Below are 16703 nucleotides of genomic sequence, written 5' to 3' on the forward strand. Positions count from 1 at the left end.
GAATGGATCTTCTCTATTTTTTTAATAATTAAAGGAGTAAAGTGTGATCTCTCATTATTAGTTTTATAAGTGGGACTAAAAATAAATATGAGAGAGAAAGAGTAATAAAGGGTTAAAGATTATATTTTACACCTTAATTTTTTTTAACAATTGAAAGGATCCATTTTCGAGAAACTAGTTAGATAGGGAGGATGAATGTAACGAATCAATGATAGCTTTTAAAAGTGAAAAAACACCGAAGTGCCTTGGAGTAATTTTAGGATTGTTTAGCTTCATATATAATACTTTGTCTACAACATGTATAACAAAACTCAAATAGGCTGTAGGAACTAGGAACTAAGGCTATGTTTGGTTTTAAAAATACGATAAGATAAGATACTAAGAATAAAATATAAATTAATATTTTTATATTTTGTTTGATAATAAATTAAAATAAATTATAAAAATTTAATTTTTTTTATACAAAAATTAAAAAAAATATAATTATAAAAAATTAATGAGAATAATAAAAATATAAAAAATAAGTTATGTCTTTTGTTAAAATTTTTTTATTTTTTTATTATTAAAAAAGATATAAAATACACTAATTTAATGTCTCTAAATATAATATTTTTGTCATTGTCTTATCTATTAAACATAATTTTATGTCTTAATATTCTTGTTTGGTATCCCACATACTTTTAAAGAAGCTAATTAGAGAACCAATTATTTATCAATTCTTTTGGAATTTCAACTTTAATTCACATTAATATTCAATTTAACATCCAAATACCACATACTAGAAGAACATCCAAAACGCTACTAAAAACATCATCCAAAAGTAAAATAAAATATTCAAAACCAGTTATGGTTTTATTAGAAGTTATAAGATACGGGTAATATTTGTTTAGAACTAAAGTGAGATCTTGAAAAGTGTGAAACTTTGAGTGAAGGAGGTGAGGAGAGAAAATTTATTTCAAAAAGAAAAAGAAAAAGTACTAGTTGAAAATTTGAAATTGGTTATAAAAAAATTTACTCCTTATATACTCAGTATATTTTCTCTTTTATAAATGTACTAAAACTTTAAAGAAAATGTTATTTTAAGCTCTTATGTTATAAAGGAAAAAGTTTAGTTGATTAGTTTATACTTAGTAAATAAAACAAGAGTAAAGTATCATTTTTGTCTTCAACGTTTGGGATAAATCATATTTGTGTCCTTAACGTTTAAATCGTCCTATTTGTATCTCTAACGTTTGTAAAAGTGATTCAATGTTATCCTGCCGTCAATTACACATCATGAGCGCTTTAGTTTGAGTTTTAAAAATCTCTTCTTGAAGTTAGAATACAAATATCTGGGATAGAATCGATATGATGATCCACTCCGAAAAATAGCTCATCAAAAGTTGAAACTAATTCCTACAATATTTACATAATTCACTTTTCTAGGGACATAATTGAATCTAAACACAAATAGTGGGTATAATATTAAAATCGAACACATCCAAGTGAGACCTAATTGAGAATAAATATATCCAAGTAAGAATAATTGAAAAATATAATCTGATTTGTTAGTATAATTGATAGTAGGATAACAATGAATCACTTTTATAAACGTTAAGAATACAAATAGGACGATTTAAACGTTAGGGACACAAATAGGACTTACCCCAAACGTTAGGGATAAAAACAATACTTTACTCATAATACAAAAAGTTTTTTTAACATTTAAACTTGTTAGTTATTTTTTAAATTATTTCATAAGAGCCTAGGGGTGAGCACGGGTAGCGGATACGCGATTACCCGTCCGAATCCGAACCGAACCAATTAAATTGGTTCTGAAACCAACGGGTAATCGGGTCCAACCTGAACCAAACCGATGGATTTTGTTAGTGATTGGTTCGGGTATCAATTTTGGGGGTGCAAAACCCGAACCAACCCGCAAACCCGATCATATATTAACTAAATAAAAAAATAAAAAAATATATATGGCTTTTCCATTAGAAAATGATTATTCATTATTAATATGTTTGGATTTTAATGAGCTTAGTTTTTAATGTATTTGGTATTTAACATGGTTGGATTATTTCTATTGATGTTACAAGTTTATTATACTTGTTGAATTTTTAAGATAAAAATTTAGTTTTTTTTTTTATGAATTTCAAAGTCATCGGGTATCCAATTACCCGAATTGAACCAATATATTCTTAATCAGTTTAGTTTAGTTCGGGTACATCTACAAAAAAATGTAAATCCGAACCAATTACATTTTGATCGGTTCGATTCTAATTTTACCATAAATCAAACCAAACCGACCTGTGCTCACCTCTAATAAGAGGTGTACCCATTTTCTAAGAGTTCTCATTGAAAGTTTCAAAAGGCTTAGAGAAGGTAGATTATGACCTTCTTTAATTTTGAATTATTAAGCCTTTAAACAAGAACTTTAAATTTGATTTCTATTGATCTGCGCAGCGGATAAATCAGGAAATAATTTCGTTTTGTCTTATAAAAATCAGAAAACAGAACTAAAGCAGAGAGAAGAACAAAATAACATAGCCATGTATCCTGGTTCAGTTGCCTTGTGCAATGCAACTTACGTCTAGTCTCCACCACAACGTTAGTGAAATTTTCACTATAATCCAAGTATTACATACACCAATTCCCTAGGAGTCAACTTAATTCTATCTGGACACAACTTCAACATAAACTTGACTTGGCTATACTAATATCTAAACTCACCACACTAAGTGCTTACCCAACTTAACAAGGGATACCTCTCAAGTACATGACACAAGATAGAAAATACAACCAAAAGAAATCTAAAATCACTATTGACTTTTCTCTCAAGTGTTTCTCTTAGCCTTTTTCACTCTTATGACTTTTTCTTAATGCCTCTCTTTCTTGCTTTTTACCTCTCAACAAAAACTAAGAAAGATATACATTAAAACTGAAATATAAGACAGTAAACATGAAGGAGATTGATGAATCACAGTTTTAACTCAATGCACTGAACCCACCATCTGAACTCATAACTTTATTCTTCATCTTGGCGGAGTGTTCCCTTTAGTGTAGGTGCAATGCTTTCAAGACTTCAAACTCTATTGTAAGATTTCACTCTTTGCTCTCTCTTTCTCGGGTTCTCTCTCCTTGAACTCTAATGAGATTTAACTTTCCTTTTCTACCTTAGTCAAAGCCACAGATAGGGTTCCTCTAGAGACAACTTCTTGACTATTGAACTTTTAGAAATTATTTCCTTCTTTTTCTTCAATCAACCCCAAAATTAGAAATTTTAAATTTGGTTCTTTATTTGACCGAGGAGTGCAGAGTAGCATAAATTGGCTTGCTTAGTGATAATTCCAAATCTACATCCTTGAGAGTGTGCTTTGACTCCAAGTAATAATTTGAGCCTTTGATTTACAGTAGAAAAAATCAACTACTATTTTCTTCAACTTTTCCAAAAATGACGTTGCAGAAAATTGGAGAAATGAAGAAATCAACTTGCATGCAAAAAAAAAATTATTTACCTTTAACCTTTGACTTAGTATAACATGCTTTTGATTTGTTTGATTAGACTCTTATTTTTTTTTATTAACTTTTCTCTTTCTTTCTTCTCTTGTGTATGAACTTGAGGATGAAACTCTCTTTCTCTCTCTCATGTTTGACTGAATGGAAACAATGCTGAAACTTAGTTTTGGGTTACCTTTCTTCTTGGGATGCATTTGGGCTTGATTAGATCACTTTCCATTCCATCCATGTGATTTCTATGTTTCCTTCTTATAGGCTTTGTTTGTGGATCAACTAATCTTCAGCAGCCTTTATTTCTTTGTTTCAATTTGTTTTGGACTGTTATTCCATCATATGAGTCTGTATCACTTAAATAAAACATTCAAACCCAATTAGGTGTTTAATTCAATAAATTAATGTTTGTCATCATCATTAAATTAATTATATTCTTAACTCAACACTCATCTTGATCATCTACAACAATTCAAAATAAACTTGTCTAAAACCTTCGAATTCATCATGATCTTATTCAATACCCTAATACCAAGGAGTCGAAGTGCTGCTTGTGTTTTTAGGGCATCAATAATGAGCTAGTTTAGTTGGCTATCAAGATATCTACTTCATGTCAATAAAGATCATGCTTAACAAAGAGATCATATAAAAACTATGAAAGTAAAATTAGTTTAGCTGGTAATATTTACTTCACTTATTAAAAAGTAAAAACTTTATTTTTATATTTCGCGTCACTATTTCTATTTGTTCTGTTCTTTTGGTCATATTTGAGCTTTGAATGCTTAGCTGACCCTTAGCACATGAAGTTATGTGCTCGCAAACTCAGCACCCTCTAACCTTCATATTCTTCCTCTTGATATCATCAACACAATGAGAGAATCAGTTCACTATTTTCCTCTATCTGTTACTTGATAAATACATCTAAGTTCTAACTCAAAAGTCCACATGCTTATTACACAACTTTTTTGTAGGTTGTAATAACTAGCCCTAGCACCTAAGAACAATTATGCTTTAGAAATGTACCAATAAAATTGAAATGGTTTGTTAAACAAAGAAATTTAACTAGTCCACTTTTGAAAGTTTAAAAGCATATGGTGACCTCAACAATGGACTAAAGGTTTTTACATGGGAAAATTGGCATCAGCTTGTTTTTTCTTCACATCTCATTAATCATTATTCTAGTTTTTGTTGAAACCAAGGATATGAACTTGAAAAACATCGCTTGAGTTTGCATTTTCTAGTGGCTTTGAAGTAATTTCTCTTTGAACATGCTGTAGTGAAATTACTTGGTGCAGATGATCTCAGTTTCACACTTTCACTTGATGATTGATTATTCCTGGTTACTTTTCATCCCTAACTAAGCAAGTTCAATCAACATCAATGGATCTTAGAGGACAGAGTCTTATATGCAAGATCTATTTCCTGTTCTGTCATCTCAATTGTCTCATCACTATCATACTCGTTTGCACCAGGAGATTTTCCATTCGTTCTTCTGGTCTTGCTACTATGTTCTTTGTTTATGTTTTCAGTTTTTCTCAAATCATGACCTACACTATTTAGTTCCACCTCATAAATTCGTTTACATTCCAGTGCCTGTTTGAGAATTTCTTCCTTTGACATTGATGCCATATCTTTTCCCTGGGCATCGAACATTGCGAGCTCTTCAACAACACGAGGTAGGAATTTCCAGTCCTCAGTTCCTTTTTGGATGTCCTGGTTTAAGATAAGATAAACACAATCAGGGTGACAAACACAATCAGCAGTCACATTTTATAGCCAACTTAATTGTAAGACAATCAATTATTACCTGCTTTTCCTCAAGGGCAGATATTACATCTTTTAAACACGTCAGAATCCCCTCCGCGGCTATCTTTGTTATCTCAGTTGGATCTGGCTGGAATGATAAATATAAACTTAGACCCATGTAGCATATAACCATTAATATTAAGCACAATTGAAGTGAGAAGAATAGAAAGCTTCAGCTTTCAAGCATTTACAATTACAAGTGAGTCAGGAGCAAAATAGATATAGATTTCCCAACAAATGAACTAGGTCACATTGCAAACCTCTTTTCTCACCTCTCCTTTGATTTCATTCAAGTTTAGATTACTTAAAAGAAAATGACAACCTCAAGAATTAACATAAATTTTTCTTCTTTGTTAGTCGGAAATGGAAAATCATAACCTTTTCTTCTTGACTTTCCAACCACTGAACTGTTTTTTTCAAATCATCAATGGCCCACTTCTTCACTTCCGAAGGAACAAAGCATTTCCCAGCAGCAGCAATCTCTTTTCCCTGTATTATGCAGCAAACATAAGAATCTACAATAAGATTAACTGTTTTCAGGCAAACAAAAATGTTACTTAGATCCATATTCTCAAACCAAGCAAAAGAACTTGCAGGGCATTTCATCGGTCAGCTTTGACCTTTGATTTTATGGAGGCGGTTGGCTTTGAAGGCAATTCTCTTTCATGATCAGGATATCTTTTGGACGCTGATGGTCTCTTATCTGCATTCATGTATCAAATTCACAAGACTGAGTAAACTTAGAGGAAGAAAATGGTGTGGGAGTGGCAGCGGTCAGCAAAGAAGTCAAGAACAATCACATAAGAATATCCGATGTAACCACAAATCTAGCATACATAGGGTGCCATTTCAGCATTCTATAGCATTGAATTGACTACTGCATACACAATTATATCACCTTCGCTGTCTTCATGTGATTTATTTCCTTTACGCCATGGTTTCCCAGCATGCATAAGGTAACTGTCAATTTCAATCAACTTCCTCTGGCTGTAGCATTCTACTATCCAATCCTAAGACCCGAAACAGAAAAAGAAAGGACACATCATGTTACATTAGCTTAGAATGCAATCCACAAAACAAGAAGGAAATGATGCAACTAGCCATCGGGAATGGCAAAAGGGCATGGCCTAAAATCTAAATCATGCAATTAATAGTATTGTCCTTACTCCTTAGTAAAACTGTAAAATGCATCCACTATTGCACAAAATCTGATTCATGCAGACACAACCATGAAAGGCCTACAGTCTTAAAAGTTCAAACAATGTAATAAGTAGAACACAAAAATTGAACTAAAGGCTCAAAAAAAATGAAGGCATATACAAATTATCTACATGAACACAAGATAATGGACACAAAGAATGAAGGCATATACATATTATCTACAAGAACACAAGATAATGGAGGGAAAACCTTTGACACAATGGTTCCACCATCAGCTTCGACTTGGCGAAACTTAGGCGTATTTGGGAATGCACAAACCAAGAGTGTGCATTCAGAGTTCCAATCAGGTTGGTATTCTGCCCCCATTTCAATCGCATGTGACCTCAACGTTCCTCTCTCCGGATTCACAAACCCTGAAAGCACAAACACCACCCCTTCCTGTGTCCAACCATGAAAACAAAGTTGAATCAGTTACAACGCACAAATGCACAATCAACAAATTCCAAACCCACTAGGGTTAGTTAATCAAGTACCAGAAGCTTGTTGAAGGAGGATTTTCCAGCTTTTTCATGTGATTTCTTGCCTTCAGCATCCAAAGATGGTTTCTTTTCTCGATTTTCTTCCTCATTCTCGTTCTCCTCCGTTGAACTCATCCAAGATGGCAGGTTCCGCTTCGAACCTTTGCTATTACCGCAACTTCTCTTGTTATTGGACATGGCAGAAAACCACTCGTGAGAGTGCCAAAAAATGGAAGTTGAAACAACAACCAAGCTCAAGGCTTAAGAATAAGAAATTTGAGGTCCAATTCAAAATTCAAGAAATTGCTCCAAAATCTCATCGATCAAGAAATGCAAGAGACAAATATACATTGGCACTTGGCAGGAACAATAAAGAAAACAGAAAGCAACCTCCTCTTCTTTCTTTGCTCCAATTGTGATGTAATGGTTTCGCTTCAGCTTGGTCACTCTTGTGATTTCATCATTTCAGAAACCGATTATTTGAGTGAAGGAATCTTATACCAGTATTTCTGTAAATTTTAATTAATATATATTATATATTTTTTTATCACTGTTATGAGAATCAGGTTGGAAATCGAGAACCGATTCAAGATAAAAATCAATTAACTGATCAAACGGGTTTAGTTTTTTTAATAATTAATTATTTTAAAATAATAAAAATATAAAATAATTTTTTTTAATTTATATATCTTATTATATTAAATTAAACTATGATTCAACTTTTAAATTTTTAATTCTATCAGTTCAATTTTTAAAACCTTAGTATCAAGGTTGTGAAAATCGGACCGGACTCGTTATATCAATTTTATTTTGAAAGATATTGTAAGTATTTCTCACATAACTGAACTTGCTTCTCGTATTTTAAAAGTGACTGTATTTATTTATAATCATATGATCTTTTTGTCTTGGCTTAGAAAAAAAAGTTGAAAAAAAATTGTTTGACCAAGAGTCACACGTTTTGCCATTGTTTTCATTACTTTGAAAAGTATATATGATCACAAAAATATTTACAGACATTGATGATGGACAAATATTTCACTCCTCATAAATTAGCTAAAAGTGCTAATGGAAAGATTATTAGTTCAATTGTCTTGGATAGTAAGTTTTGGCAAGATTTTGTTACTACTGCAAAAATTGTTGGTCCTCTTATTAAATTGTTGAGCCTTGTTGATGCTGATGAGAAACCTTCTTTGGAATACGTATATGAAGGCATGCAAAGAGCCAAAAATGCTATCAAGACAATGTTTAGAAATAAAAAAACTGCTTATACGCCATATACGAGTATCTTGAAAATGAGGTGGGAGATCCATTTGAAGCGCAATCTCTATGTGGCGGCATACTTTTTAAATCCAAGCATTTTATATAGTGAGGGCTTTGTTGAGAAGGCAAATATCTTGAAATCTTTACTTGATTTGCTTGATGTTGAAATACTTTGTGATGACTCAGCTGCCGCAATGCAAGAGATACAACTATATCGAGATTGTAAAGAAAGTTTTGGGAGGGAAAGTGCTAAGAGAGCGACATCAAGACTCGAGCCTGGTAAGTTATTTTATATCCAAGTTCAGTTTAGTTTGAAAGTTTAATATGTTGAGTGATAAACATTAAAAAGTATTTGATTTTTATATCTATGTAGGTGAATCGTGGAGGCTACACGGTGGGAGTGCTCCTAATTTGCAAAAAATTGCAGTCCGTCTTCTGTAACACCCTAATTACCCTAAGCCTTACCTCATGTCGTAAGGCAAAGGTTACGGCAAATCTATGACTTGTACATAAATAAATAAATAAATATATATATATCAATACAAGCCTCTAGGCAAAAGCAAAATACAAAGGTGAGATATATAATAAATCAAAAGACCCCAAAGAATAGCATGATCCTCCACTTCTGTCACCATCCAAGCAACTCACCGAGGTGGGTTGCGACCTGTATCTGAAAAAAATGACAACAGAATATGGTATGAGAATCGGAGGTTCTCAGTATGGTAACAGTGCCTAATAACGTAAGATGTAAGGCTCCGGGACGCCAAAGGCAATCCTAGAACTTTACGTCACATACGGATACTCAAGCGTAGAATAAAACAAATAAATAAAGAACCTAAACCATAAATAGGGTTATCTAATCTTAAGGGATTCTAACTAATACTAATCACACCGCTGTATCCCACAGCCTTCACCAACCTAACCTCTGTGCGATCCCATTGCCACCGCCTACCTAACCTCCACAACACCAGATAAACACAGATAATACAAGTAAGTAAAATACATGTACAGCAAGTAGAACAACTAGCAAATAAGCATATTATTCATTTAGGCAAGAGATGCAATTAGGCAAAGCAAACAAAACACATAGAAGATGCACATGATGAATGCCTGTCTTATTGGCTCGTGATATCACTTGTCGGTCCATAAATACCAACCCAACACATCATTTCGAATGTAGCTTTTTTGCCACGCCCACGGATATAATACCGGGCACACTCTATTCACCCACGGGTATAGTGCCAAGCACACTTGCATGTGTAACCCAAGGATATAGTGCCTGGCACACTCTTGCAGTAGAAAAGATTATCAATCATAATTCATTTCCAGGGAATCGTGCCCTGTACACCATCATGCTTGACCCAAGGATATAGTGCCTGGCGTACTCTCCACATTCAACAAGATCATCATTCCTTTTTGAGTTATCATCATACTTAACCTAAGGATATAGTGCCTGGCACACTCTCAACATACAACAAGATCATCATTCCTTTTTGAGTTGTCTTCTCATCACAACCATCATCAATTCATAATTTCCATTCCAAACTCATCAGTTCATCAGTTATTCAGTTTCTCAATTCATTGTCAGTAATCACCAAGTTCACTACTCTTCCTTCTCCCTTATCCAAACTCATCATCAGAACACCAGAAATCTAGGTCTCCATCCTTTAACTTTTCAAAATAATACCAAATCAAACATTCCTAAGACATTTCCCATGTTTCAATACCCAAGATAAGCCCAAGATTCTTAAAATAGTGTCACAGAGGCTTACAAACTTGTTGGGAAGGTGAAATATTTGAAAATAAAGTTTAAGTTTGAGAACCAGGGCATGTGCGTACGCACAGAGGTGTTCGTGCGCACGCCCAGGTGAAGTTTTAAAAAGTGTGCGTACGCACACATACAAAAATTCACAAGTCTGTTTGCTCGCACAAGCTGTACTAGCGCCCTCAACAGACAACTCTTCCCAACATGTGCGTGCACACAGGGCTATGTGTATGCACAGGTTGTAAATTCCCATTGGTTATGTGCGTACATACAGGTTTAAAATTTCACAGGGTTGTGCGTGCGCACAAGGCTGTGCATGCATACATATCAGAAATCACAAAATTCTACAACTTTGTAGAATCCATATTTTGACACCAATCTTTGAATGACCATAACTTCCTCTACAAAATTCTAAATTTTATAACCTTTATATCAATTCGAAAAGTTTTCAATAAAATTTAATTCCAAACCAGTTTCAACAAATTTTTAAAACCGAGACATAAGTTATAATCAGACAAAGTTCACCAAAATTTCCTTTTTACCAAAACTCACAAAAATCTCAATTTACCACATCTCTCAACTTAAAACCAAATCAAGGCCTACTCCACACAATACCAAAATTCACACATAAATCCATACTAATCATTTCTCAACCATATCAACTACTCAATCAACCAAGCCACTTAATGTCCACCTCAACTAAGGCTAAAATTTAACCTAATATTCACATCAAAACTTATGCATTCCATCATTAGTCAACTACACCACATCCAATATTTAATATCTCAATTTATCAATTTCTTCAACACTCATCAATACAAACATCAATTTATCATCATCATAACTTCATAATCCACATCATTTATCAACAACCTCAACACTCACCTTCAAATTACCAACAACATCAATATCCATCATCAATCATCAACCATATCCACAAACCCGCATCAACAACAATAAATCACATATTCAACATCAACTTCATAATAATTAAATACCAATAATCATCATCAAATTCACATATTCCTCATCTCAAAACTCCATAGCATCATCACCATCATACAAGTTATCCTCACACATCAAAATCACATACAATTAAACATACACCCAAAACATTCAATCCTATCTTAAGGTCAGCTAGCCTAAGGTTCACGAAATATTACATATTACATAAAGGAAACCGAAATCATACATTGGCCGATTCTCAATATGCACAAAACACCACTTTTAGTCCCAACAAGCTTCCAAAAAGTCAAGCCAACTCTAACAAGCACCAGAGCTCAAACTAACATCATATATATATATATCAAAATCAAAACCTAAGATACACAAAACAACTAAACACAAGAATTTAGTGAAACATTACCTTATCCAACAAGATTAGGGGTAAAATCCAACGATTACCCACTACTAGAGATCACCTAAATAAGCAAAACCACAAAATCTACTCAAAAACCAAATCCCAAAAAATGCAAAAGTTAGGGCTGGAAATTGAGGAGTGGTTTTCGAGTTTTTACCATATTTTCTTAGATAGAAAGGAAGAGCTCGTCAAGAGTTTCGCATGGCCACAAACAGCTCGTCAATCGGAGCTCTGTAGCTCAAGTTATGGAGCTTTGAAGGAGGAGGTGAATAGTGACAATGGCTTCCTTCACCTCTCTTTTTCCTATCCGAGCTCTCTCTCTCTCTTCCGAACAAAATGAGTTTAAAACTCATTAAACACACATATATATGTTGAACTTTGGGCCCGGTTTGGGCCTGGTCCAACCCGTTAGCGGTTTTAACCCGTTTGGCCCACTTTAGGCCAAAACCTTTAAGATTAGTGCCCAGTTTTCAATTCTAAATTAATTTTGTCCTTTTTAAAACAATAAATCATCTTTAAAAATCTTATTTTCCTAAAAACGTGGTACTGGACAAACTAGAGCTAGTACTGCATTTTTACAAAAACCTTTCGAAAAAGATACATTTTTCAACTCAGTAAAATTCATTGAAATCAAATTTCACCTTTAAATTTTCAAATTAAAACTTCTAAATTTTGAATCTATTCCGGGCACTAAAATTATTATTTTTATTAAAACGATTTTACAGAAAAACTCCGATTCTTACATCTTCTTCATCAAACCTATTCTTCATCTGGATGTGAGAGGAACTAGAGCTTTTTTGAACAAATCCATTCAAGGAGGAAGAACCGGTTAGAGCATCAATGGCTAAGTGACATTGTTTATGTGACCTATAATCTACGCCTTCAATCTAGGTTGCATCGAAAGAAGAGGAATTATGATCCAACTGACATTGAAAGCATTAACACGGTAGAATTTTTGGTAATGGCAGATGAGGATGATCCTGAATTTACTAACGGAGATGTTGAAAGCATTGAAAGTTTAATATACACTGATAATGCTATGCCTTCGTATCCTAATGGTGAGTGACATAACAAACTTTGTTTCATTCCATAAAGATATATGTCATTAATATTGATTTCTTATTGAGTTTTCTTCCTATTTTATTAGATGGAGGAGACATGAAAGTTGAAGTGGATATGCCTGATGTTGTAATTGAATCCTTAAATACTTCTTTTGGTGGTACTTCTAAAGATGGTGGCTTTGGATTATCTGTTTATGATGGAGATATCGAAACATTTAATGATGATTATGACTTCTATTGAGTAGTGTCTTTGTTTAGTTGAAGTATTGTTTGTTTTTTTGGTGACTTCAAAAGAAAATAAGCAAAAACTAAGAAAGAAAAAAAAAGAAACTGTTTAAGAAAGGCAGTCTCGCTGAATACTACTCTCAAACTCCTTCCAAGGCAATGGAAGCTCCACTTGGGGAGAAATAGTCCTCATTGCAGTCTTTGTCATGATGTCTGCTACTGTATTTGCATCTCTCAAGATTAACCGAAGATCAGCACGCCATTTCCAAGACATGATATCTCAGATTTTTAACACCAAAGGATCAATAAACCCAGAGCAATCTTGTAAATTATTGACAATAGTAAAAGCCTCCACACAGCCTGTCTCACATATAATGTCTCTTTGTCCCGAGTCGCATGCTAAAAGAAAGCCTATCCAAATAGCAAACAACTCTCCTTGCAAAATGCTACGACTCTCAATTGTTCCCAGACAGCCTCGTTGCCACCTTCCCTTCCAATCTCTGCTAACACAAGCAAAACCAACTCGAGCACCACTGCTAGGATAGCTAGCATCACAATTAATCTTAAAGGTACCCACTGAGGAGGGAATCCAAGAGCCACTAATGGTTGAGGGAATAGATAGTCGTTGCAACTCAAAAATATTTCAGAGCTCCTTTTCTAAGGACAAAGCCATACCAATCACCTTGTCTGTGGTCCAATGCTCGTGGGGATGAAAGATCTCATTATTTCTCGAACACCAAATCCACCAGAGACCAGAAAAGAATCTAAAGGGGCGCTGTTTGCTATTATGTAAGAACCAACTCATCAAATCCACTGGTTGATCGGAGATCCCTAAAGCTTGCCAAACAAGTTGGGCTTTTGGACAATCCTGAATACAATGTAAAACCGATTCCTGACCTGAGAAACATCGTGGACAGCTATCCGTGTGCGAAATGCCCCTCCTAAAACGAAATGCAGCAGTAGGAAGAGCCTCCCGAAGACATAGCCAGGCCAAAAATTTGTGCTTTTCCGGAACATGTTGACGCCAAAGTCAAAGCCAATTACCCCTATCCTCCCAACTAAACATCTTCTTACTGAGTCACAAATAACCACTATGATCATCATAAACCTTTGAGGCCGCACCACTCCAACACCAACCGACCTCTGAACCAGCTTGAACATCTGGGTTGTAAGAGTTAATGTTGATCTGCAGAGACTGATTCAGAGGATAATAGATATTCTCAAGGTTCCACTATCTAGATGACCAAAGGTCCAAGATCCTGAGATCCGAATCAGAAATGTGAACATAATCCATCTCCTGACACAGTCGCCCCTCTCTTCTCCATTTAGAAAACCAAAAGTTCTGTTCCAAATCCCCAATGCACCAATTAAAACCTTCCTTCAGGATATCCCAAACTCGACATATACTCTTCCAAACATAAGATCCCCTTCTTCGAGACCGACTAATTGTTTCTTTTGGTTGTAAAACATTTTGTGTTTGTCATCTATGTGTGTTTTAATTTTCTTTAGTTATAAACTTTGATATTTGAAGTTGTTTATGACCTTTTAATGATAAATTATGGATAATTTATTTTATAAAATTGTTAAATTTTAGATTTTATTAGTTTAGAAATTATTAAATTTAAATATTTGAAATGATATATTAAATTTTTTATAATTTTATTCTATATTTAATTAAATCGGTTCAATTACAATTCAACTCCAATTAAACTATTGAACTATTTAACTAGTCATTCGATTGATTCGATGACCAATCTAATTCTCACAACCTTGCTTGGTATAGATAAAAAACAAAAAATTATATTTAGCTCGGCCGAAAACACCTAAAAATGTGGTGTTTGGGCATTTTAGTTGAAGCTGGCCCAAGCTGACAATAATTGATGGGTTAGTTTTTCTCTCTAAAGCTCGCAATTTTTAATACAAAAATACGATTTGTATATTAAAATTAGTCACTAAAATTAGTTATTAATATATTTATATATAAATACATGTGTAATTTAATTTATTTTCAATATATATTTATATTTTAACATATATTTTATACTTGTGACTGACTTTAAAAACTGATTTTAGTATACACGTAGCATAACTCTTCTTGATGTGATGCTTATATTTTTTACTAAAATATGTCTGAAGTATCAAAAGGAATAGCTTATCCTGCTTTGCCCCAAAAATGAGGATAAAAATTAAAAAAAAAGGGGCAAAACATCAAAGGACGTTCCAAGCAAAAATGCAAAAGCCTAAATAGCTAAAATGGCGTAAAAAAAATTATATCAAACTTATTGGATTATAAATTACATTCAATTTAATTATGATACGATGATTGATCAGAGATGAGAAAGTAAAAATATGATATGACAAAGAAGGGTGATATTGAATAAGAATTTATCGATGTTTTCATAGTCGTTGACTTTTGTGCGAAATTTTCGTTCCAAGAAGAATGTGTTAGGTGGAAAATAAATTTTGTTAACTTTATTATTTATTAGAAAAAAATTTGTTAAGGATAAATATTTGTTAAAAATAGGGATTAATAAGTTTCTTAAAAAAAATTCTAAAATTTTAAAAATTTTAGTTACTTAACATTAGTTAATTTTTTTATTATAAAATGTAATTTTTTGAACATCTGGGTTGTAAGAGTTAATGTTGATCTGCAGAGACTGATTCAGAGGATAATAGATATTCTCAAGGTTCCACTATCTAGATGACCAAAGGTCCAAGATCCTGAGATCCGAATCAGAAATGTGAACATAATCCATCTCCTGACACAGTCGCCCCTCTCTTCTCCATTTAGAAAACCAAAAGTTCTGTTCCAAATCCCCAATGCACCAATTAAAACCTTCCTTCAGGATATCCCAAACTCGACATATACTCTTCCAAACATAAGATCCCCTTCTTCGAGACCGACTAATTGTTTCTTTTGGTTGTAAAACATTTTGTGTTTGTCATCTATGTGTGTTTTAATTTTCTTTAGTTATAAACTTTGATATTTGAAGTTGTTTATGACCTTTTAATGATAAATTATGGATAATTTATTTTATAAAATTGTTAAATTTTAGATTTTATTAGTTTAGAAATTATTAAATTTAAATATTTGAAATGATATATTAAATTTTTTATAATTTTATTCTATATTTAATTAAATCGGTTCAATTACAATTCAACTCCAATTAAACTATTGAACTATTTAACTAGTCATTCGATTGATTCGATGACCAATCTAATTCTCACAACCTTGCTTGGTATAGATAAAAAACAAAAAATTATATTTAGCTCGGCCGAAAACACCTAAAAATGTGGTGTTTGGGCATTTTAGTTGAAGCTGGCCCAAGCTGACAATAATTGATGGGTTAGTTTTTCTCTCTAAAGCTCGCAATTTTTAATACAAAAATACTATTTGTATATTAAAATTAGTCACTAAAATTAGTTATTAATATATTTATATATAAATACATGTGTAATTTAATTTATTTTCAATATATATTTATATTTTAACATATATTTTATACTTGTGACTGACTTTAAAAACTGATTTTAGTATACACGTAGCATAACTCTTCTTGATGTGATGCTTATATTTTTTACTAAAATATGTCTGAAGTATCAAAAGGAATAGCTTATCCTGCTTTGCCCCAAAAATGAGGATAAAAATTAAAAAAAAAGGGGCAAAACATCAAAGGACGTTCCAAGCAAAAATGCAAAAGCCTAAATAGCTAAAATGGCGTAAAAAAAATTATATCAAACTTATTGGATTATAAATTACATTCAATTTAATTATGATACGATGATTGATCAGAGATGAGAAAGTAAAAATATGATATGACAAAGAAGGGTGATATTGAATAAGAATTTATCGATGTTTTCATAGTCGTTGACTTTTGTGCGAAATTTTCGTTCCAAGAAGAATGTGTTAGGTGGAAAATAAATTTTGTTAACTTTATTATTTATTAGAAAAAAATTTGTTAAGGATAAATATTTGTTAAAAATAGGGATTAATAAGTTTCTTAAAAAAAATTCTAAAATTTTAAAAATTTTAGTTACTTAACATTAGTTAATTT

The 16703-nt window shown here is 32.8% G+C and overlaps 2 protein-coding genes across 2 annotated transcripts; one reads left to right on the forward strand and one right to left on the reverse strand.

Annotated features, from left to right (window-relative positions):
• Positions 4827–7471, reverse strand: LOC107639224 (DNA-repair protein XRCC1). Its single transcript, XM_016342700.2, has 7 exons — positions 6993–7471; positions 6709–6897; positions 6197–6308; positions 5919–6001; positions 5677–5787; positions 5300–5386; positions 4827–5205 (listed from the first exon to the last, which is right to left on the reverse strand). Exons 1-7 carry the CDS (start codon positions 7173–7175, stop codon positions 4870–4872), a joined length of 1101 nt encoding a protein of 366 aa, XP_016198186.1. The 5' UTR covers positions 7176–7471; the 3' UTR covers positions 4827–4869.
• Positions 8000–12664, forward strand: LOC107636354. Its single transcript, XM_016339873.1, has 4 exons — positions 8000–8516; positions 8611–8674; positions 12254–12420; positions 12510–12664. The coding sequence occupies exons 1-4, from the start codon at positions 8000–8002 to the stop codon at positions 12662–12664; spliced, it is 903 nt and encodes a 300-aa protein (XP_016195359.1).

This window comes from Arachis ipaensis, chromosome B04, assembly GCF_000816755.2.
Source record: "Arachis ipaensis cultivar K30076 chromosome B04, Araip1.1, whole genome shotgun sequence".
NCBI lineage: Eukaryota > Viridiplantae > Streptophyta > Magnoliopsida > Fabales > Fabaceae > Arachis > Arachis ipaensis.